This window comes from Mercurialis annua, linkage group LG2 (assembly GCF_937616625.2).
Source record: "Mercurialis annua linkage group LG2, ddMerAnnu1.2, whole genome shotgun sequence".
Lineage (NCBI taxonomy): Eukaryota > Viridiplantae > Streptophyta > Magnoliopsida > Malpighiales > Euphorbiaceae > Mercurialis > Mercurialis annua.
The window spans coordinates 34,806,486-34,831,243 of NC_065571.1; the positions used below are offsets into that span (position 1 = coordinate 34,806,486).

A 24,758-nucleotide genomic window follows, 5' to 3' on the forward strand; every position below is an offset into this window, starting at 1 on the left:
CAGTCTGTAAATGACAGCAATACAAAAATTTGACAGCAATATAAAAATTTGAATTATACCCAATAAGTATAAAGAAATGCCGTTAATAATCGCAGAGCTTATAATCTAGAGTAAGACTTACGATTTTATGAAAATTTTGAAAGTTTTTATGATTTTTCAAAGTACAGTTATGCTCAGACATCGCATATAACATTGCATAATCACGATAGGAATGCATAAGAAATTGATTTCAAAATGTAGATCATGCATCATATCTTTACAATGATAAAGAAAATGCGATTTTGAGCAACTCCTTGGTGATGAGAGATGTCATCACTCTGAGCAACAATTGTACTGACAATTTTAAATGATTATGAAAAGTGGTTTAGAAAGAGCTGCGCAGCCAAAAGAAGTTTTAAAATCGTATTATTCAGTAAGTAAACTCGGATATAAAGCCCTGCGACAAAGAATAAAAGATTCTTATTAAATAAGAATAAAATTGTGAAAGAAACTCCAATAAAAGAATAAAGCCATGTTAACAATTATTGCAGTTAGCCTAAGGAAGATAAGGAGTGATCATCGGGAAGCATACACAGATAAGCTGCGATGCACTAGCAATGTTTAAGGATACAGAATTTATCTTTATACAAGAGTAAAGGATGGAACGACAGGGAGTCGTGCAAGACGAAAGAAACGTAACATATACATAAGGATGATGTGTGATTACTCTTATGATTAAGATAAACGAAGTAGCAATTGAAAGTTATAGTTGGAGGAATAAGATTAAAAGTATGAAGGACGAGAAGATGGTAATATGAACAATGACCATTAAGGAATATTTTAAGGATATAGTATTATCCTTATAACAGAATAAAGGGTGAAATGACGAAGGAGACAATTTTGTAAGACATGGAAGCTAAAAACTTGATAGATCGAAAGAGATGATGATGCTATATGACTAATATTAAGTAAAGTCACTAATATCAGCATTAAGAATTATAAATTGTGTTAACAGAAAGGAGAAAGGTACACGTATAGATATACGTATCAGTAAATGTAAGAATGGTGGATGATATGAAGAAAAGTGTAAGGGTAAAACTCAAATACCCTCAAAATTTAATAAGATGACTAGAGAAGTGAAAGTTTTAGAAATACGTCATAAGGATTGTCAGAATAGAGTAGCAGCAATAGAATTGCCATAAACGAAGGAAAGATGTAACAAATATAACAAGTAAAAGACAAGACAAGAGTCGATACTAGTACAAAGAGATAAAGTTATTTACAGACAATTAGAATCAAGATATAAGTGCTAAGGAAGCTTAAAGCGAATAGGACGACAGTGAAATGAAATTGTTCCCTGACTTTGGGAATTACAAAGTAAGTACAATATAAATGTTAAGAACAATCGGAAAACCCTTCAAAAGAAGACGAGAGATAGAATAAGAATAAGTTAAGGAACGATTACAATCAGTATTAAGATTGTATTGTAAAAGTGAAAATAAAGAATTGACAGTAAGAAGCAGAAGTGTAAAATAGAAAGAAAGCTGATTAACGAGAAAAGTTCTCGAAATAGTTAAATGCTAAAGAAGCATGTAGGATTCTTATGAGGTCATCTTGAATAAGGAACTGTGACGTAAAGGAAGAACATTTTTGAATGAAAAGTCAATAAGAGATTTAAGGTAAACTCCAAAGAAATAATCAGGTGAAAGTAAAGGGGATAAGAATATGAGTAATATTAGTGACCAACAGAACGACGTAAAGTTTACGATAGCTTAAAGAAGCAAAAGAATAAGAAGTGGAAGATAATGAAGGATGTATCAAGTTTAGCTATGTTAAAAGACGGTAAATGTGTTAGATGTAAAGTAAACTAACGAAAGTTGATTGATAAAGGGCGAAATGTCAGACAATGAAAGAAAGGAAAGTGATAATTACATATGATAATAACGATCATAACTACAAGTTATGATTACAAGGGAAAATATTTATAAGAATATGCCTAAGGTAAGTACGTCATTAAGATGAAATTAACACGTCGTGATCATTCACGTATAAAGAAGACTAAAAGCAACCAGTGGCTACTAATGCGATATCAATAATACATCCAAGGACCATTTTATCTCAAAAGAGATAACAGACGAGACGAAGGTACCAGTAAGAGGATTCTCAACGATGTAACAGCAAACAACTATTAAGAGTTGAATAGACAATCGATTAGCAACAAGTATGAAGTTGTAGCTGTGCATGGAAAACTAAGAGTTAAGTAAAAGGAAAAGTTGTGATCAAAACGTATTAATGGACGTCAAGGAAACTGTAAGGATAAGTTAAGATCCCAACAAGATTTATGAAAATTCGAGGACGAATTTTTATAAGGGGGGAAGAATGTAATACCCCAAAATAATTAATCAGCTAATCGGACCACGTGTCCAGTTTTGAGTCGCAGAAGTGGCGATATTGGAAAGTTTTCCGATAAATAAGTTTTAGTATGTCGTTTTAGAAAAGGTTATTATGGAGAAAACTTATATTATATTTCAATTCTAAAGTAAAATTGGAATTAAAAGGAAAAATGTTAAGAAAAGCCCAGAATAAAGTGCAGGGACTAAAGTGGTAATTTAGCCACTACGTCTCAAAAATGGAAATTTATAAGTTTGACGAGAAAGTATGAATATCGAACTTCGTATTATTTATCGGATATAAATAATACGTATAAGTCGTAATAAAAGAGTTTAACGATTTAGCTATGGACTAAATCGTAAGAAAGAAAAGTTTAAAAGATAAATGATAAGAAACAAAAAGAACAAGGACTCAAGTGAGCTTTTAACCAAATCATATATATTTAAGGAATTATGAATGAAGAAGAAGAATCAGAGTCCAGAAGCTTCAGTCGATCGATTTCCGTCGTTTCGCCGCCGTTTCTCCGTACGACGTCCGATTCACGTGATTTTCGCGGCAATCTCTTCGGAATTCAATCCTCTACTGATCTTGAGCTTCATTTCAAGGTAAAGTTTCGGATTTTTGGTGCTAAAAGCAAGTTATAGGCTGTTTTAGTTTAGGAATTGGAATGATTGATTTAAACTCGATTTTTAACGTTTTTGGAGAAACAAAGTTACGGGTTTTATCGGAAACGAAGTGGTTGGTGTGTGTGGCAAGTGATAGCACGACGGGAAGCCCGGAAACGATATTTCCGGGGACTGCGTGCAGATCGCACGTGGTGTGCGATCGCACACCCGTGGTGTGCGAACGCACACCTGTGATGGTGTGCGAACGCACACCAGTGGTGTGCGAACGCACACCAGTGGTGTGCGAACGCACACCAGTGAAGGTGTGCGAACGCACACCTACAGTGTGCGAACGCACACCCCTGGTGTGCGAACGCACACCACCTTGTGCAGACGCGTATTCCATGAGGGACTAAAACGGACTTTTGTCCGAGGGACTAAAATAGACTTAGCTCGACGTTTTACGCAAGTAACGATAATGTAAAGTATTAAGAGAATTATATAACTCTCGGATACAAGGAGTAGTAGTTGGTAAGTCGTGGATACGACTAAGGGTTTCTAAATACGAGAATAACACCAGAAATGAAACCAATATTTAAATTATGAAAGTATTATGCGTATTAAAGTATAAAGTGCACGGCTAATCATAAACAATTTATCAAACGTGTCAGCGAATAGTGGAGTCAGTAGAAGCGGACTAGTGAGGGTATACCATCAGATCGATCATATCATTTCTTGGATTGCGGTCACTGTGAGTTGAACTTTTACTTTCATGTATTAAAACTATTTTATATATATACTGTTTTCACGCATCGCATTATATATAATTGATTGAAATGTTATATGCTTTATTAATTTCTATATATGAGAACTAGTATGCGATCCGAAGAAACTAGCTACCTATTGGGTGTCAATAGGCTATGTGATCACCAGTATCGAGTCAGTCTAGTATGATTGCATTGAGAAATGACTTGACACAGCTGGGAGCTGTTGATGAATATGAAACTTACGATTGGGTATATGATTTCGATACGCAGAGTGAACTCGGCTACGGTGTAGCCTGGAAGTCCCCGTATCTAGTGGCTGGGCCACCAGCGAGTTGGACTCGCAATTGATATTTACGATTGGGTTGAATGATATATGATTATTTGAGAAATGTGTCGCATGCTAGGATATTAGTTTCGTACGGATCAAATACCTGTTTATATGTTTTATATTAATATTTTCTTGAGATGCGATGCTATGTTTTTATATTAATACTGTTAGTAAATGTCAACTCACTCAGTATTTCCCCAAATACTGACCCCTCACCTTTGATGTCTTTCAGGTGCTTAGCTTGTGGACTTAGCTAGAGGCCAATTTTGAAGTCCAGAAGTCAGTTGTATATGTTTAGTATCTGACTTCTGTGAATGCTGCAGTAGTGGTCCCGTGTTGACAGAGTCGTAGCCTAGACAGCAGTACATTTTGAGTATACATATTACTTGCTGTCCTGTTTATATGTTTTTGTAGGCTACGTGTTTTATATGTTGTGCACGGCACCAGATGCCGGTGATATGTTGGATACACTAACTGATGGATATAGTACCGCGAGGCCAGTTCGTACAGGGTACGGTAACTAGAGCCCGCGAGGTTTTTGAACAGTTAGTGTAAATGTTTGTGTATACATGTTATGTATACTTGGCTTCCGTTGTTTACTTATTATTTATTTATTATTTGCGAAAAATTAATTGTGGTTTGAGGCTTGCTACGGGTTCCGGAGCTACCACTCCCGTTCCCTAGCGCCGGTTGCGGCTCAATATTTTGGGTCGTGACAGTTTATAAAGTAAAATATTTAATAAAAAGTTATCTATTTAAAAATAGAATTCAATATCATATAATTTAAGTAACCCAAATTACAACCAAAACTTAACTATTTTAAGTTTATAAAAGTTTAGGGACCAAACTATACTTTAGCCAATTAGGGACTAAACTGTACTTTAGCCAATTAGGAACTAAACTGTACATTAGCCAACTAGGAACTAAACTGTACTTTAGCCAATTTGATATTTAAAGTCAATTTAATTACTTTTGTTCATAATTAAAACAAAATATAAAGTTACCAACTAAATAACCCACTTAATTAAGTTATAAAAATATTCAAGGGCTAAATTGTAATTTAGCCAATTTGATATTCAAAATTAAATTTAATAACTCATTTTCAATTTACTAAATTATAAATCAAATAAAAGTCCAAAAGTTATAACTTAACTAAAATGAGTTTTTAGAAATTTTTAGGGGCTGAATCGTAAATTAGCCAAATTGGTATATTATTCAAAATGTAATATAATTACCCGGGTAATTATAACTTAAGTTGTAAAATACCTATCGATTACATTTTACTAGCCTTTAGATCCATTCCTAATTTAAAAGTTTAACTTTAAAGCAATAATAATAGATAACACAATTTGAGGGATTTAAAGATTCAAGGTAAAACACTTAGTGACCCTATTGGCTAATTGGCCATCTTCCTTATTTAAACAGAGTTCATCCCCACCATAGAGAATGCCATGAAAACCAAATAGCATAACCATCACATGAACACAAAACTAACAAAATCCTATAACAAACAAAACCCATCAATTTACAACAAGAACATAGCCATCGCCAACATGTAACAGTTACTATTAATTATAACTAAGTACGAATAATTCAACACGATAGTCGGCCATAGAGACCACGCATGGCAGCTATCAACGTACTCAGACGACGGCATAAATTAACAACAAGAATCATGCTAACACACATCCAAATGAAGGAAGCAATAAGATCAGAAACGAACGGCAACAAAATTACAATAACACGACGAACCGAAACGGCGATGGAACGAACGATCTATGCGTACCTTAACAAATTCTGAAACGTAGCGATGATAGAGAACGTCGAATCGATGTGAATCGTCGAAGAATTTTCGGATTAGAAGCGTAGCTTGAACCAAATGGAGGGGAATGATGATTTGAAGTTTCAGATCTTGCTAATGAGGAATGGCGGCTGCTGTTGTTTAATAGAGAATGAGATTTAGGTTTAAGGATGAAAGAAACGTAGCAGGTTACGTTTTGTAAGGAAGAAATGGTTTCATAAGCTGCCAATTTTCATACAAAATGAATATTGCTTATTCATATTACACAAAATGTGGGCTTTTCATAATTGCAAAAAAATGGGCCACGTTAAGAAAAGAGAAAGGAATGCATGGGCTTCATTTCATGCATGGAACATATTGTTTTTTTTTTAATTTAATAATACACACTAAACACGAATCGGACCACAATCGAATTAACGAGCGACTAAAATAAAATTAAATAACATTATTTACTAAAATAATATTAAATTACCTAAAGTTTGACGGAATACTAAATTTAAAATTTAAAATTATAAAAATATAATAATTTAAAAATACGGGATATTACACAAAACGTCTATCTCGTAGCTTGTCGGTACGTCTTGTACATATACAAACCAAATACACGTTTAGATTATAAACGTGAACCTCGTAAACCTAACGTCCTAGGTTATAGATTTAGGTTTTCCCAATTCATTCTTATCGATTTCCAATTACCCGTTATATTTATTACAAAACCCTAATCATATCCTCCATGTTCTATGTCCGAATTGCACATTTTCAGAGTCCGTAAGCTCTTATGGACTTAAGATATGATACGTCTAACTCCCATGCAACAACTGGGCCGAAAACGACCAAGGCAGCCTTGCCTTGGTGTTGGCACGTCGTGCCAACCATTGGCGCGTCGTGCCAACCATTGGCCCGTCGTGCCAAGCTGCACGTCGTGCTATTTTTTGGCACGTCGTGCCAAGCTGCACGTCGTGCTGACCATGACAACAAGTTTAAATCTCCATAAAATCGATCAGAAACCCATTCCGACTTGCTTGAGACATTCCCGCACATACCCAACATCATTTTTACGCAAAATACATATTAAAAACCGTCAAAAACGTTAAATTTCAATTCAAATTCGATCCTATCCCGAAATAGCCAAATATATCAATTTTTAACCAAGATTCTCGAATATTTACCTTAGAATGAAGCTTAGGATCGATAGAGGATTCGATTCTGAAGAAATCGCCGCAAACATCGCTCGAATCGGACGTCGAACGGAGAAACGGCGTCAAAACGACGTTATCGCTCGTTAACTCTCAAACTCTCTCGATCATTCTTCTCCCTTCTCTGATACAATCTTCTTTATATATATTTTGGCAAATATACAACTTTGGTCCTTGTTCTTTTTATTTATTATCATTTATCTTTTAAACTTTTCTTTCGTACGATTTAGTCCATAACTAAATCGATAAACTCTTAAATTTTTACTTTTACGTATTATTTATATCCGATAAATAATACGAAGCTCGATATTAATACTTTCCCGTCAAAATCTAAAATTTCCGTTTTCGACACAAACTGGCTAAATTACCACTTTGGTCCTTATACTCTATTTCGAGCTTTTCTTAACATTTTTCCTTTTAATTCCAATTCTAACTTTAGAATTGACTTATAATATTAAATCCCTCGCATATAATCCTTTCCAAAACCGACCTACTAAAATTTATTTATCGGAAACTTTCCGATTTTGCCACTCTGGTAAATCCAGACTGGACACGTGCTCCAATTAGATAATTAAATATTTTGGGGTATTACAGTTTGGCATCAATCGCTAATAAGGTGAAACGTTTGGATTGGTTTCGTAGAGTTTGTAAACGTTTGGCTTAAATCGCTAAAAATGTGAAACGTTTGGATTTGTTTCCTAACGTTTGTAAACGTTTGGCTTAAATCGCTAAAAAGGTGAGACCTTGGGATTTTTTTCGTAACGTTTGTAAACGTTTGGCTTAAATCGCTAAAAAGGTGAAACATTTGGTTTTGTTTCGTAACGTTTGTAAACGTTTGGCTTTAATCACTAAAAAGGTGAAACGTTTGGATTTGTTTGGTAACGTTTGTTAACGTTTGGATTTGTTTCATAACATTTGTAAATATTTGGGTTACATTTTTAAAAGGTGAAACATTTGGATTTGTTTTGTAACGTTTGTAAACGTTTGGCTTAAATCGCTAAAAGGTGAAATGTTTAGTTTTATTTCGTAACGCTAAAAAGGTGAAACATTTGGATTTGTTTTGTAACGTTTGTATACGTTTGGCTTAAATCGCTAAAAAGGGGAAACGTTTGGATTTATTATGTAATGTTTGTAAACGTTTGGCTTAAATCGCTAATAAGGTGGAACGTTTGGATTTGTTTTATAAAAATTTAAGCGTTTGGCTTTGTTTCATAATTTTTGTAAACGTTTAGCTTCAATCGCTAAAAAGGTGAAACGTTTGGATTGGTTTCGTAGCGTTTGTAAACGTTTGGCTTAAATCACTAAAAATGCGAAACGTTTGGTTTTGGGGTGTAACGTTTGTAAACGTTCGGCTTAATTCGCTAAAAAGGTGAAATGTTTGGATTTTTTTTGTAACGTTTTTAATCGTTTGGCTTAAATCCTTAAAAGGGGAAACATTTGGTTTTATTTCGCAATGTTTGTAAACATTTGGCTTAAATCACTAAAAAGGGGAAACGTTTGGATTTATTTCGTATCGTTTGTAAACGTTTGGCTTAAATCTCTAAAAAGGTGAAACATTTGGTTTTTCTTCGTAACGTTTGTAAACGTTTGGCTTAAATCGCTGAAAAGGTGAAACGTTTGGATTTGTTTCGTAACGTTTGGCTTAAATCACTAAAAAGGTGAAATGATTGGATTTGTTTCATAACGTTTGTAAACGTTTGGCTTAAATTGCTAAAAAGGTGAAATGTTTGGATTTGTTTCGTAACGTTTGTAAACGTTTAGGTTAAATTGCTAAAAATAGGAAACTTTTGGATTTTTTTCGTAACGTTATAAACTTTTTTATTCGTAACGTTTGTAAACATTTGGCTTAAATCGCTAAAAAGGTGAAACGCTTGGATTTGTTTCGTAGCGTTTGCAAACGTTTGGCTTTGTTTCGTAACGTTTGTAAACGTTTGGCTTAAATCGCAAAAAATGTGAAACGTTTGGATTTGTTTCGTAACGTTTGTAAACTTTTGGCTTTAATCGCTAAAAAGGTGACATGTTTGGCTTTGTTTCGTAACGTTAGTAAACGTTTGGCTTAAATAGCTAAAAAGGTCAAACATTTGGCTTTACAAACGTTTGGCTTAAATCGCTAAAAAGGTGAAACGTTTGATTTGTTTGTAATCGCCAAAAAGGTGAAATGTTTGGATTTGTTTTGTAACATTTGTAAACATTTGGCTTAAATCGCTAAAAAGGTGAAACATTTGGATTTGTTTCGTAATGTTTATAAACGTTTGGCTTAAATCGCTAATAAGGGGAAACGTTTGGATTTGTTTTGTCAGGTTTGTAAACGTTTGGCTTAAATCGCTAAAAAGGTGAAATGTTTGATTGTGTTCTGTAATGCTAAAAAGGTGAAACATTTGGATTTGTTTTGTAACGTTTATAAAGATTTGGGTTAAATATCTAAAAAGGTCAAACGTTTCGATTTGTTTCATAACGTTTGTAAATGATTGGCTTAATTCGCTAATAAGGTGAAACGTTTAGATTTGTTTTGTAACGTTTTAAACGTTTGGCTATGTTTCGTAACGTTTGTAAACGTTTGGCATCAATCGCTAATAAGGTGAAACCTTTGGATTGGTTTCGTAGCGTTTGTAAACGTTTGGCTTAAATCGCTAAAAATGTGAAACGTTTGGTTTTGCTCTGTACCGTTTGTGAACGTTCAACTTAAATCGCTAAAAAGGTGAAACGTTTGGATTTGTTTCGTAACGTTTGTAAACGTTTGGCTTAAATCCCTAAAAGGGGGAAACATTTGGTTTTGTTTCGTAATATTTGTAAACGTTTGGCTTAAATCGCTAAAAAGGTGAAACGTTTGATTTTGCTTTGTTACGTTTGTAAACGTTTGGCTTAAATCGCTAAAAAGGTGAAATGTTTGGTTTTGTTTCGTAACGCTAAAAAGGTGAAACGTTTGGATTTGTTTTAATACATTTTTAAACATTTTGCTTAGATCGATAAAGGTAAAACGTTTGGATTTGTTTCGTAGCGGTTGTAAACGTTTAGTTTAAATCGTTAATAAGGTGAAACTTTTGGATTTGTTTTGTAACGTTTGTAAACGTTTGTCTTAAATCGCTAAAAAGGTGAAAGGTTTGGTTATGTTTCGTAACGCTAAAAATGTGAAACGTTTGTATTTGTTTTGTAACGTTTATAAACATTTGGCTTAAATCGCTAAAAAGGAGAAACGTTTGGATTTGTTTCGTAATGTTTGTAAACGTTTGGGTTAAATCGTTAACAAGGTGAAACATTTGGATTTGATTTGTAACGTTTTAAACATTTAGCTTTGTTTTGTAACATTTGTAAACGTTTGGCTTCAATCGCTAAAAAGGTGAAATATATTGATTGGTTTCGTAGCGTTTGTAAACGTTTGGCTTAAATTGATAAAAAGGTGAAACGTTTGGATTGGTTTCGTAGCGTTTGTAAACGTTTGGCTTAAATTGATAAAAAGGTGAAACGTTTGGACTTGTTGTGCAACCTTTGTAAACATTTGGATTAAATTGCTAAAAAGGTGAAACGCTTGGATTTGTTTCGTAACGTTTGTAAACGTTTTGCTTAAATCGCTAAAAATGTGAAACATCTGGATTTGTTTCGTAACGTTTGTAAACGTTTGGCTTAAACCGCTAAAAAGGTGAAACGTTTGGATTTGTTTCATAACGTTTGTAAATGTTTGGATTAAATCCCCAAAAGGGGGAAACATTTGGTTTTGTTTCGTAACATTTGCAAACGTTTGGGTTAAATCGCTAATAAGGTGAAACGTTTGATTTTGCTTCGTAAAGTTTGTAAACGTTTAGCTTTAATTGCTAATAAGGGGAAACGTTTGCATTTGTTTCGTAATGTTTGGCTTAAATCGCTAAAAAGGTGAAACGGTTGGATTTGTTTCGTAACGTATGTAAACGTTTGGCTTAAATTGCTAAAAAGGTGAAACATTTGGATTTGTTTCGTAACGTTTGTAAACGTTTTTCTTAATTTACTAAAAATCTGAAAAGTTTGGATTTGTTTTGTAATGTTTTAAACATTTTTTTATTTCGTAACGTTTGTAAACATTTGGCTTAAATCGCTAAAAAGGTGAAACGTTTGGATTTATTTCGTATCGTTTGTAAACGTTTGGCTTAAATCGCTAAAAAGGTTAAACGTTCGGTTTTGCTTCGTAACGTTTGTAAACATTTGGTTTCAATCTCTAAAAAGGTGAAACGTTTGGATTTGTTTCGTAACGTTTAGATTAAATTGCTAGAAAGGTGAATTTGTTGGTTTTGCTTCGTAACGTTTGTAAACGTTTGGCTTAAATTGCTAAAAAGGTGAAATGTTTGGATTTGATTCATAACATTTGGAAATGTTTGGCTTAAATTATTAAAAAAGTGAAACATTTGTATTTGTTTCGTAACGTTTTAAACGTTTTTTTTTCGTAACGTTTTTAAACATTTGGCTTAAATCGCTAAAAAGGTGAAACATTTGGTTTTGTTTCATAACCTTTGTAAACGTTTGGCTTAAATTGCTAAAAGGGTGAAACACTTGGATTTGTTTCGTAACGTTTGTAAACGTTTGTCTTTTTTCGTAACTTTTGTTAACGTTCCGCTTAAATCGCTAAAAATGTGAAACGTTTGGCTTTGTTTCGTAATGTTTGTAAATATTTGGCTTAAATCGATAAAAAGGTGAAACGTTTGGATTTGTTTAGTAACGTTTGTAAACGTTTGGCTTAAATCGCTAAAAAGTCAAATGTTTGGTTTTTTTTGTAACGCAAAAAAGTTGAAACGTTTAGATTTGTTTGGTAATGTTTGTAAACATTTGGCTTAAATCGCTAAAAAGGTGAAACGTTGGATTTGTTTCGTAACGTTTGTAAACTTTTGGCTTAAATCTCTAATAAGGTGAAACGTTTGGATTTGTTTTGTAACATTTTAAACGTTTGGCTTTGTTTCGTAACGTTTGTAAACGTTTGGATTCAAACCCTAAAAAGGTAAAACGTTTGGATTGGTTTCGTAGCGTATGTAAACAGTTGGCTTAAATCGCTAAAAATGTGAAACGTTTGGTTTTGTTCTATAACGTTTGTAAACGTTTGGCTTAAATCGCTGAAAAGGTGAAACGTCTGGATTTGTTTCGTAATGTTTGTAAACGTTTGGCTTGAATCCCTAAAAGGGTAAAACATTTGGTTTTGTTTCATAATGTTTGTAAACGTTTCGCTTAAATCGCTAAAAAGGTGAAACGTTTGGTTTTGTTTCGTAACGTTTGTAAACGTTTGGCTTAAATCGCTAAAAAGGTGAAACGGTTGGATTTGTTTTGTAACGTTTGGCTTAAATTGCTAAAAATGTGAAACAATTGGATTTGTTTCGTAACGTTTTAGACGTTTTTTTTTGTTTCGTAACATTTGTAAACGTTTGGCTTAAATCGCTAAATAGGTGAAATGTTTGGTATTGTTTCATAACCTTTGTAAACGTTTGTCTTAAATTGCTAAAAAGGTGAAACACTTGGATTTGTTTCGTAACATTTGTAAACGTTTAGCTCTGTTTCGTAACGTTTGGCTTTAATCGCGAAAAATGTGAAACGTTTGGATTTGTTTCGTAACGTTTGTAAACGTTTGGCTTAAATCGCTAAAAAGATGAAATGTTTGGATTTGTTTCGTTACGTTTATAAACGTTTGGCTTAAATCACTAAAAAGGTTTGTGGTTTAGATTTGTTCCGTATCGTTTTAAACGTTTGGCTTTGTTTCATACCGTTTGTAATGTTAAGCTTCAATCGCTAAAAAGGTGAAACGTTTGGATTTATTTCATCGCGTTTGTAAACGTTTGGCTTAAATCACTAAATAGGGGAAACGTTTGGATTTGTTTCATAACGTTTTAATCGTTTGTCTTTGTTTCGTAACGTTTGTAAACGTTCGGCTTCAATCGCCAAAAGGGGGAAACGTTTGGATTTATTTTGTAGCGTTTCTAAACATTTGGCTTAAATCACTAAAAAGATGAAACGTTTGGGTTTGTTTCGTAACGTTTGTAAACGTTTGGCTTAAATCTCTAAAAAGGTGAAACGTTTGGATTTGTTCTGCAACGTTCATAGACGTTTGGCTAAAATTGCAAAAAATGGGAAACGTTTGGATTTGTATAATAACGTTTTATACGTTTGGTTTTGTTCCGTAACGTTGGTAAATGTTTGGCTTAAATCGCTAAAAAGTTAAAAGGTTTGGATTTGTTTTGTAACGTTTATAAACGTTTGGTTTTACTTGCTAAAAAGGTGACACGTTTGGATTTATTTCGTAGCCTTTGTAAATGCTTGGATTAAATTGCTGAAAAGGTGAAATGCTTGGATTTATTTCGTAATGTTTGTAAACGTTTGGTTTAAATCGCTAAAAAGGGGAAACGTTTGGATATGTTTCGTGACGTTTGGAAACGTTTGGCTTAAATTGCTAAAATGGGGAAACGTTTGGATTTGTTTCCTGACGTTTGTAAACGTTTGGCTTAAATTGCTAAAAAGGTGAAACGTTTGGATTTTTTTCGTAACGTTTGTATACGTTTGGCTTAAATTGCTATAAAGGTGAAACGCTTGGATTTGTTATAACGTTTGGCCTAAATCGCTAAAAGGTAAAACTTTTGGATTTGTTTCGTCACTTTTGTAAACGTGTGGCTTAAATCGCTAAAAAGTTGAAACACTTGGATTTACTTCATAACGGTTGTAAACTTTTCGCTTAAATCGCTAGAAAAGTGAAATGTTTGGATTTTTTTCGTAACGTTTGTAAATGGTTGGCTTCAATCGCTAAAAAGGTGAAACGTTTTGATTTGTTTCGTAGCGGTTGTAAACGTTTGCAATAAATTGCTAAAAAGGTCAAACGTTTGGATTAGTTTCGTAATGTTTGTAAACGTTTAGCTTAAATCGCTAAAAAGGTGAAACGTTTGGATTTGTTTCATAACGTTTGTAAAAGTTTGTCTTAAATCGCTAAAAAGGTGAATCGTTTGAATTTGCTTCGAAACGTTGATAAACATTTGGCATAAATCCCTAAAAAGGTGAAACGTTTGGTTTTAATTTGTAACGTTTGTAAACCTTTGGCTCCAATCGCTAAGAAGGTGAAACGTTTGAATTTGTTTTGTATCATTTGTAAGTGTTTGGCTTACATTGCTATAAAGGCGAAACGTTTGGATTTGTTTTATAACGTTTGTAAACGTTTGGCTTAAATCGCTAAAAAGGTGAAAGATTTAGATTTGTTTTGTAACGTTTCTAAACGTTTCGCTTAAATCGCTAAAAAGGTGAAACATTTGTTTTTTTTGTAAAACTAATAAGGTGAAACGTTTGGATTTGTTTTGTAACGTTTGTAAACGTTTGGCTTAAATAGCTAAAATGGTGACACGTTTGGATTTGTTTCGTATCGTTTGTAAACGTTTAACTTAAATCGCTAAAAAGGGGAAACGTTTGGATTTGTTTAGTAACGCTGTAAACGTTTGGCTTTGTTTCGTAGCGTTTGTAAACGTTTGGCTTACATCGCTAAAAGGTGAAACGTTTGGATTTGCTTTGTACTGTTTGTAAACGTTTGGCTTAAATCGATAAAAAGGTGAAACGTTTTGTTTTGTTTCGGAATGTTTGTTAACGTTTGGCTTAAATTGCTAAAAATGTGAAACGTTTGGATTTTTTTCGTAACATATTAAACGTTTGGTTTAGTTTTGTAACATTAGTAAATTTTTTTCTTAAATCGCTAAAAAGGTAAAATGTTTGGATTTGTTTTTTAACGTTTGTAAACGTTTGGCTTAAATTGCTAAAAAGATGACACGTTTGGATTTATTTCGTAATCTTTGTAAACGTTTGGCTTAAATTGCTAAAATTTTGTAACGCTTGGATTCGTTTTGTAACGTTTGTAAACGTTTGGCTTAAATCGCTAAAAAAGGGAAACGTTTGGATTTGTTTCGTTACGTATGTAAACGTTTGACTTAAATTTCTATAATCGGGAAACTTTAGGATTTGTTTCGTAACATTTGTAAATGTTTGGCTTAAATCGCTAAAAAGGGGAAACGTTTGGATTTGTTTCGTAACGTTTGTAAACGTTTGGCTTAAATTGCTAAAAAGGTGAATTGTTTTGATTTGTTTCGCAACCTTTGTAAACGTTTGGCTTAAATTGCTAAAAAGATGAAACGCTTGGATTTCTTTCGTAACGTTTATAAACATTTGGCTTAAATCGCTTAAAACGTGAAACGTTTGGATTTGTTTTGTACCGTTTGTAAATGTTTGGCGTAAATCCCTAAAAACGTGCAACGTTTGGATTTGTTTCGCAACCTTTGTAAACGTTTGGCTAAAATTGCTATAAACGGGAAACGTTTAGATTTGTTTCGTAACGTTTGTAAATGTTTGGCTTAAATCGCTAAAAACATGAAATGTTTGGATTTGTTTCGTAATGTTTATAAACGTTTGGCATAAATCGCTAAAAAGGGGAAACGTTTGGATTTGTTTCGCAACGTTTGTAAACGTTTGGCTTAAATAGCTAAAAAGGTGAAATGTTTGGATTTGTTTCGCAACGTTTGTAAACGTTTGGCTTAAATCGCTTAAAAAGGGAAACATTTGGATTTGTTTTGTACTATTTGTCCTAATTCGCTAAAAAGGTTAAACACTTGGATTTATTTTGTAATGTTTGTAAACATTTGGCTTAAATTGCTAAAAAAAGTGAAACGTTTGAATTTGTTTCATAACGTTTTAAACGTTAGGTTTTGTTTCGCAGCGTTTGTAAATGTTTGGCTTAAATTGCTAAAAAGGTAACGCTTGGATTTGTTTCATAATGTTTGTGTTTGGCTTAAATTACTAAAAAGGGGAAACGTTTGGTTTTGTTTCGTAACATTTATAAACGTTTGACTTAAATCGCTAAAAAGGCGAAATGTTTGGTTTTATTTCGTAACAGTTGTAAACGTTTGGTTTTGTTTTGTACATTTGTAAACGTTTGGCTTAAATTTCTATAAAGGTGAAATGTTTTGATTTGTTTCGTAACGTTTTAAATGTTTGGCTTTGTTTCGTAACGTTTGTAAACGTTTGGCTTCAATCGCTAAAAAGGTGAAACGTTTGTATTTTTTTCGTAGCATTTGTAAACGTTTGGCTTATATAGCTAAAAAGGTAAAACGTTTGGATTTGTTTCGAAACGTTTGTAAACGTTTGGCTTAAATTGCTAAAAAGGTGAAACGTATGGTTTTGTTTCGGAATATTTGTAAATGTTTGGCTTAAATCGCTAAAAAGGTGACATGTTTGGATTTGCTTTGCAACGTTTCAAACGGTTGGTTTTGTTTCGTAATGTTTGTAAACATTTGGCTTCAATCTCTATAAAGGGGAAACGTTTGGATTTGTTTCGTAACTTCTGTAAACATTTGGCTTAAATTGCTAAAAAGGTGACATTTTTGGATTTGTTTCCTAACCTTTGTAAACGTTTGGCTTAAATTGCTAAAAAGGTGAAATGTTTGGATTTGTTTCGTAACGTTTGTAAACGTTTGGCTTAAATCGCTAAAAAGGTAAAATGTTTGGATTTGTTTCGTAACGTTTGTAAATGTTTGGCTTAAATCTCTAAATAGGTGATACGTTTGGATTTGTGCCGTAACGTTTGTAAACGTTTGGCTTAAACGTTTGGGTTATATTGCTAAAGATGTGAAACTTTTGGGTTTGTTTCGTAATGTTTGTAAACGTTTGGCTTAAATCGCTAAAGAGGTGAAATGTTTAAATTTGTATCGTAGCATTTGTAAACGTTTGGCTTTAATCGCTAAATAGGTGAAACGTTTCTATTTGTTTCTTAATGTTTGTAAACGTTTTGCTTGAATCGCTAAAAAAGTGAAACGTTTGGATTTGTTTCGTAACGTTTGTAAACGCTTGGTTTAAATCGCTAAAAAGGGAAAACGTTTGGTTTTGTTTGGTAACCTTTGTAAACGTTTGGCTTAAATCGCTAAAAAGGGGAAACGTTTGGATTTGTTTGTTAATGTTTGTAAATGATTCGCTTAAATCGCGAAAATGGTGAAACATTTGGATTTGTTTCGTAACGATTGTAAATGTTTGACTTATATCGCTTAAAAGGCAAAACGTTTGGATTTGTTTTGTACTATTTGTAAATGTTTGGCCTAATTCGCTAAAAAGGTGAAACGCTTGGATTTATTTTGTAATGTTTGTAAACGTTTGGCTTAAATTGCTAAAAAAGTGAAACGTTCGGATTTGCTTCATAACGTTTTAAACGTTAGGTTTTGTTTCGTCGCGTTTGTAAACGTGTGGCTTAAATTGCTATAAAGGTAAAACACTTGGATTTGTTTCATAACGTTTGTGTTTGGCTTAAATTGCTAAAAAGGTGAAACGTTTGGATTTGTTTCGTAACGTTTATAAACGTTTGGCTTAAATTGCTATAAAGGTGAAAAGTTTGGTTTTGTTTTGTAACGTTTTAAACGTTTGGTTTTGTTTCGTAATGTTTGAAAACGTTTGGCTTAAATAGCTAAAAAGGGGAAACGTTTGGTTTTGTTTCTTAACATTTATAAACGTTTGGCTTGAATCGCTAAAAACGCAAAATGTTTGGTTTTGTTACGTAACGGTTGTAAACGTTTGGATTTGTTTTGTAATGTTTGTAAACGTTTGGCTTAAATCGCTTAAAAAGGTGCAACGTTTGGATTTGTTTTGCAACTTTTGTAAACGTTTGGTTTAAATCCGTAAAAAGGTGAAACGTTTGGATTTGCTTCGTAACGTTTGGCTTAAATTGCTAAAAAGGTGAAATGTTTTGATTTGTTTCGTAGCGTTTTAAATGTTTGTCTTTGTTTCGTAACGTTTGTAAACGTTTCGCTTCAATCGCTAAAAAGGGGTAACGTTTGGATTTGTTTCATAGCGTTTGTAAATGTTTGTCTTATGTATCTAAAAAGGGGAAACGTTTGGATTTGCTTCGTAACGTTTGCAAATGTTTGACTTAAATTGCTAAAAAGGTGAAACGTATGGTTCTATTTCAGAATGTTTGTAAATGTTTGGCTTAAATTGCTAAAAAGGTGAAACGCTTGGATTTGTTTTGCAACGTTTCAAACAGTTGGTATTGTTTCGTAACGTTTGTAAACTTTTGGCTTAAATCTCTAAAAAGTTGAAACGTTTGGAATTGTTTGGCCTAAATTGCTAAAAATATGATACGTTTGGAATTGTTTGGCTTAAATTGCTAAAAATGTGAAACCTTTGTAATTCGTAACTTTTGTAAAGGTTTGGCATAAATTGCTAAAAAGGTGACATGTTTGGATTTGTTTCGTAACGTTTGTAAACGTTTGGCTTAAATTGCTAAAAAGGTGAAATGTTTGGATTTGTTTCGTAACGTTTGTAAACGTTTGGATTAAATCGCTCAAAAGGTGAAACGTTTTGATTTGTTTCGCAACGTTTGTAAATGTTTGACTTAAATCTCTAAAAAGGTGATACGTTTGGATTTGTTTCGCAACGTTTTTTGGCTTACATTGCTAAAAAGGAGAAACGTTTGGATTTGTTTCTTAACGTTTGTAAACGCTTGGCTTAAATCGCTAAAAAGGTGAAACGTTTGGTTTTGTTTCGCAACGCTAAAAAGGTGAAACGTTTGGATTTATTTTGTTACGATAGAAAACATTTGGGTTAAATTGATAAAAAGGTGAAACGTTTGGATTTGTTTCGTAACGTTTGTAAACGTTTGGCTTAAATCGTAAAAAAGAGGAATCGTTTGAATTTGTTTCGTAACATTTTGAACGTTTGGCTTTGTTTCGTAACCTTTGTAAATGTTTGGTTTCAATCGCTAAAAAGGTGAAACGTTTGGATTTTAAATCGCTAAAAATGTGAAAAATTTGGTTTTGTTCTATAACGTTTGTAAACGTTTGGCATAAATCGCTAAAAAGGTGAAACGTTTGGTTTTGTTTCGTAACGTTTGTAAACGTTTGGCATAAATCGCTAAAAAGGTGAAACGTTTGGTTTTGTTTCATAACCTTTATAAAAGTTTGGCTTAACTCGCTAAAATGGTAAAACGTTTGGTTTTGTTTCGTAACGTTTGTAAGCGTTTGGCTTCAATCGCTAAAAAAGGGAAACGTTTGGATTTGTTTCGTAACGTTTCGCTTAAATCGCTAAAAAGGTGAAACATTTGGAGTTGTTTCATAACGTTTGTGAACGTTTTGCTTCAATTGCTAAAAAGGTGAAACATTTTGATTTGTTTCGTAACGTTTGTTAACTTTCGGCTTCAATCGCTAAAAAGGTGAAACGTTTGGTTTTGTTTCTTAACGTTTGTAAACATTCGGCTTAAATCACTAAAAAGGTGAAACATTTGTATTTCTTTCGTAATGTCTGAAAACGTTTGGGTTATATTGCTAAAGATGTGAAACTTTTGGGTTTGTTTCGTAATGTTTGTAAACGTTTGGCTTAAATCGCTAAAGAGGTGAAATGTTTAAATTTGTATCGTAGCATTTGTAAACGTTTGGCTTAAATCGCTAAATAGGTGAAACGTTTCTATTTGTTTCTTAATGTTTGTAAACGTTTTGCTTGAATCGCTAAAAAGGTGAAATATTTGGATTTGTTTCTTAACGTTTGTAAATGTTTTGCTTAAATCGCTAAAAAGGTGAAACGTTTGGATTTGTTTCATAACGTTTGTAAACGTTTGTCTTATATCGCTAAAAAGGTTAATTGTTTGGTTTCGTTTCTTAACGTTTGTAAACGTTTGGCTTCAATCGCTAAAGGGTGAAACGTCTGGATTTGGTTCGTAATGTTTGTAATCGTTTGGCTTACATTCCTAAAAAGGGGAAACGTTTGGATTTGTTTCGTAACGTTTGTAAACGTTTGGCTTAAATCGCTAAAAAGGTAAAATGTTTGGATTTGTTTCGTACCGTTTGTAAATGTTTGGCTTAAATCTCTAAATAGGTGATACGTTTGGATTTGTGCCGTAACGTTTGTAAACGTTTGGCTTACATTGCTAAAAAAGTGAAACGTTTGGATTTGTTTCGTAACGTTTGTAAACACTTGGTTTAAATCGCTAAAAAGGGGAAACGTTTGGTTTTGTTTGGTAACCTTTGTAAACGTTTGGCTTAAATCGCTAAAAAGGGGAAACGTTTGGATTTGTTTGTTAATGTTTGTAAACGATTCGCTTAAATCGCGAAAAAGGTGAAACATTTGGATTTGTTTCGTAACGTTTGTAAATGTTTGGCTTGAATCGCTAAATAGGTGAAACGTTTAGATTTGTTTTGTATTTTTTGTAAACGTTTGGCTTAAATCGCTAAAAAATTGAATCGTTTGGATTTGTTTCGTAACGTTTCTAAACGTTTGGCTTAAATTGCTAAAAAGATGAATTGTTTGGTTTTGTTCCAAAACGTTTGTAAACGTTTGGCTTAAATTGCTAAAAAGGTGAAACTCTTGGATTGGATTCATAACGATTGTAAATGTTTGACTTATATCGCTTAAAAGGCAAAACGTTTGGATTTGTTTTGTACTATTTGTAAATGTTTGGCCTAATTCGCTAAAAAGGTGTAACACTTGGATTTTTTTGTAATGTTTGTAAACGTTTGGCTTAAATTGCTAAAAAAGTGAAACGTTCGGATTTGCTTCATAACGTTTTAAACGTTAGGTTTTGTTTCGTCGCGTTTGTAAACGTGTGGCTTAAATTGCTATAAAGGTAAAACACTTGGATTTGTTTCATAACGTTTGTGTTTGGCTTAAATTGCTAAAAAGGTGAAACGTTTGGATTTGTTTCGTAACGTTTATAAACGTTTGGCTTAAATTGCTATAAAGGTGAAAAGTTTGGTTTTGTTTTGTAACGTTTTAAACGTTTGGTTTTGTTTCGTAATGTTTGAAAACGTTTGGCTTAAATAGCTAAAAAGGGGAAACGTTTGGTTTTGTTTCTTAACATTTATAAACGTTTGGCTTGAATCGCTAAAAAGGCGAAATGTTTGGTTTTGTTACGTAACGGTTGTAAACGTTTGGATTTGTTTTGTAATGTTTGTAAACGTTTGGCTTAAATCGCTTAAAAAGGTGCAACGTTTGGATTTGTTTTGCAACTTTTGTAAACGTTTGGTTTAAATCCGTAAAAAGGTGAAACGTTTGGATTTGCTTCGTAACGTTTGGCTTAAATTGCTAAAAAGGTGAAATGTTTTGATTTGTTTCGTAGCGTTTTAAATGTTTGTCTTTGTTTCGTAACGTTTGTAAACGTTTCGCTTCAATCGTTAAAAAGGGGTAACGTTTGGATTTGTTTCGTAGCGTTTGTAAATGTTTGTCTTATGTATCTAAAAAGGGGAAACGTTTGGATTTGCTTCGTAACGTTTGCAAATGTTTGACTTAAATTGCTAAAAAGGTGAAACGTATGGTTTTATTTCAGAATGTTTGTAAATGTTTGGCTTAAATTGCTAAAAAGGTGAAACGCTTGGATTTGTTTTGCAACGTTTCAAACAGTTCGTATTGTTTCGTAACGTTTGTAAACTTTTGGCTTAAATCTCTAAAAAGGTGAAACGTTTGGAATTGTTTGGCCTAAATTGCTAAAAATATGATACGTTTGGAATTGTTTGGCTTAAATTGCTAAAAATGTGAAACCTTTGTAATTCGTAACTTTTGTAAAGGTTTGGCTTAAATTGCTAAAAAGGTGACATGTTTGGATTTGTTTCGTAACGTTTGTAAACGTTTGGCTTAAATTGCTAAAAAGGTGAAATGTTTGGATTTGTTTCGTAACGTTTGTAAACGTTTGGATTAAATCGCTCAAAAGGTGAAACGTTTTGATTTGTTTCGCAACATTTGTAAATGTTTGGCTTAAATCTCTAAAAAGGTGATACGTTTGGATTTGTTTCGTAACGTTTTTTGGCTTACATTGCTAAAAAGGAGAAACGTTTGGATTTGTTTCTTAACGTTTGTAAACGCTTGGCTTAAATCGCTAAAAAGGTGAAACGTTTGGTTTTGTTTCGCAACGCTAAAAAGGTGAAACGTTTGGATTTATTTTGTTACGATAGAAAACGTTTGGGTTAAGTTGATAAAAAGGTGAAACGTTTGGATTTGTTTCGTAACGTTTGTAAACGTTTGGCTTAAATCGTAAAAAAGAGGAATCGTTTGAATTTGTTTCGTAACATTTTGAACGTTTGGCTTTGTTTCGTAACGTTTGTAAATGTTTGGTTTCAATCGCTAAAAAGGTGAAACGTTTGGATTTTAAATCGCTAAAAATGTGAAACATTTGGTTTTGTTCTATAACGTTTGTAAACGTTTGGCATAAATCGCTAAAAAGGTGAAACGTTTGGTTTTGTTTCGTAACGTCTGTAAACGTTTGGCATAAATCGCTAAAAAGGTGAAACGTTTGGTTTTGTTTCATAACCTTTATAAAAGTTTGGCTTAACTCGCTAAAAAGGTAAAACGTTTGGTTTTGTTTCGTAACGTTTGTAAGCGTTTGGCTTCAATCGCTAAAAAAGGGAAACGTTTGGATTTGTTTCGTAACGTTTCGCTTAAATCGCTAAAAAGGTGAAACATTTGGAGTTGTTTCATAACGTTTGTGAACGTTTTGCTTAAATTGCTAAAAAGGTGAAAAATTTTGATTTGTTTCGTAACGTTTGTTAACTTTCGGCTTCAATCGCTAAAAAGGTGAAACGTTTGGTTTTGTTTCTTAACGTTTGTAAACATTCGGCTTAAATCACTAAAAAGGTGAAACATTTGTATTTCTTTCGTAATGTCTGAAAACGTTTGGGTTATATTGCTAAAGATGTGAAACTTTTGGGTTTGTTTCGTAATGTTTGTAAACGTTTGGCTTAAATCGCTAAAGAGGTGAAATGTTTAAATTTGTATCGTAGCATTTGTAAACGTTTGGCTTAAATCGCTAAATAGGTGAAACGTTTCTATTTGTTTCTTAATGTTTGTAAACGTTTTGCTTGAATCGCTAAAAAGGTGAAATATTTGGATTTGTTTCTTAACGTTTGTAAATGTTTTGCTTAAATCGCTAAAAAGGTGAAACGTTTTGATTTGTTTCATAACGTTTGTAAACGTTTGTCTTATATCGCTAAAAAGGTTAATTGTTTGGTTTTGTTTCTTAACGTTTGTAAACGTTTGGCTTCAATCGCTAAAGGGCGAAATGTCTGGATTTGGTTCGTAATGTTTGTAATCGTTTGGCTTACGTTCCTAAAAAGGGGAAACGTTTGGATTTGTTTCATAACGTTTGTAAACGTTTGGCTTAAATCGCTAAAAGGTAAAATGTTTGGATTTGTTTTGTAACGTTTGTAAACGTTTGGCTTAAATCGCTAAAAAAGTGAAACGTTTAGTTTTGTTTCGCAACGCTAAAAGGAGAAACGTTTGAATTTTTTTGTAACGTTTGTGAATGTTTGGCTGAAATTGCTAAAAAAGGTATAACGTTTGGATTTGTTTCGTAACGGTTATAAACGTTTGGATTAAAGCGCTAAAAAGGGGAAACACTTGGATTTTTTTCGTAATGTTTTAAACGTTTGGCTTTGTTTCGTAACGTTTGTAAACGTTTGGCTTCACTCGCTAAAAACGTGAAACGTTTGGATTTGTTTTGTAGCGTTTGTAAACGTTTGGCTTAAATCGCTAAAAATGTGGAACATTTGGAATTTGTTCTGTAACGTTTGTAAACATTTGACTTAAATCGCTAAAATGATGAGACGTTTGGATTTGTTTCGTAACGTTAACAAACGTTTAGCTTCAATTGCTAAAATGGGTAAACATTTGGTTTGTTTCGTAACGTTTGTAAATGTTTGGCTTAAATTGCTAAAAAGCTGAAAGGTTTAGTTTTGTTTCAAAACCTTTGTAAACGTTTGGCTTAAATCGCTAAAAAGGTGAAACGTTTGGTTTTGTTTCGTAACGTTTGTAAACGTTTGGTTTCAATTGCTAAAAAAGTGAAATGTTTGGATTTGTTTCGTAACGTTTGGCTTAAATCGCTAAAAAGGTGAAACGTTTGGATTTGTTTCGTAACATTTGTAAATATTTGGCTTAAATAGCTAAAAAAGTGAAATGTTTGAATTTGTTTCGTAACGTTTGTAAACGTTCGGCTTAAATCGCTAAAAAGTTGAAACGTTTGGTTTTGTTTCGTAACGTTTGTAAACGTTCGACTTAAATCGCTAAAAAGGTGAAACGTTTTGATTTGTTTCGTAACGTTTGTAAACGTTCGGCTTAAATTGTTTAAAAGGTGAAACATTTGGATTTGTTTCGTAATATTAAAAAACATTTGGCTTAAATCTCTAAACAGGTGAAACGTTTGGATTTGTTTTGTAACATTTGTAAACATTCGGCTTAAATCTCTAAAAAGGTGAAAAGTTTGGATTTGTTTCGTAACGTTTGTAAATGTTTGGCTTAAATCGCTAAAAAGGTGAAACATTTGGATTTATTTCGTAGCATTTGTAAACATTTGTCTTATATCGCTAAAAAGGTGAAATGTTTGGATTTGTTTTGTAACGTTTGTAAACGTTTGGCTTAAATCGCTAAAAAGGTGAAACGTTTGGTTTTGTTTTGCAACGCTAAAAGGAGAAACGTTTGAATTTTTTGTAACGTTTGTAAATGTTTGGCTGAAATTGCTAAAAAGGTATAACATTTGGATTTGTTTCGTAACGTTTATAAACGTTTGGATTAAATCGCTAAAAAGGGGAAACGCTTGGATTTTTTTCGTAACGTTTTAAACGTTTGGCTTTGTTTCGTAACATTTGTAAACGTTTGGCTTCACTCGCTAAAAAGGGGAAACGTTTGGATTTGTTTTGTAGCATTTGTAAACGTTTGGCTTAAATCGCTAAAAATGTGGAACACTTGGTTTTGTTCTGT

At 33.0% G+C, this 24,758-nt stretch overlaps 1 protein-coding gene across 1 annotated transcript in view; it reads right to left on the reverse strand.

Annotated features, from left to right (window-relative positions):
- The window catches only part of LOC126668448 (uncharacterized), a 39,453-nt gene that overhangs the window by 11,470 nt on the left and 3,225 nt on the right, over window positions 1-24,758 (reverse strand). Inside the window, exon 3 of the mRNA XM_056104653.1 lies at window positions 2,129-2,214. Within this exon, the coding sequence (XP_055960628.1) occupies window positions 2,129-2,214 (86 nt within the window). The remainder of the gene's footprint in view (window positions 1-2,128; window positions 2,215-24,758) is intronic.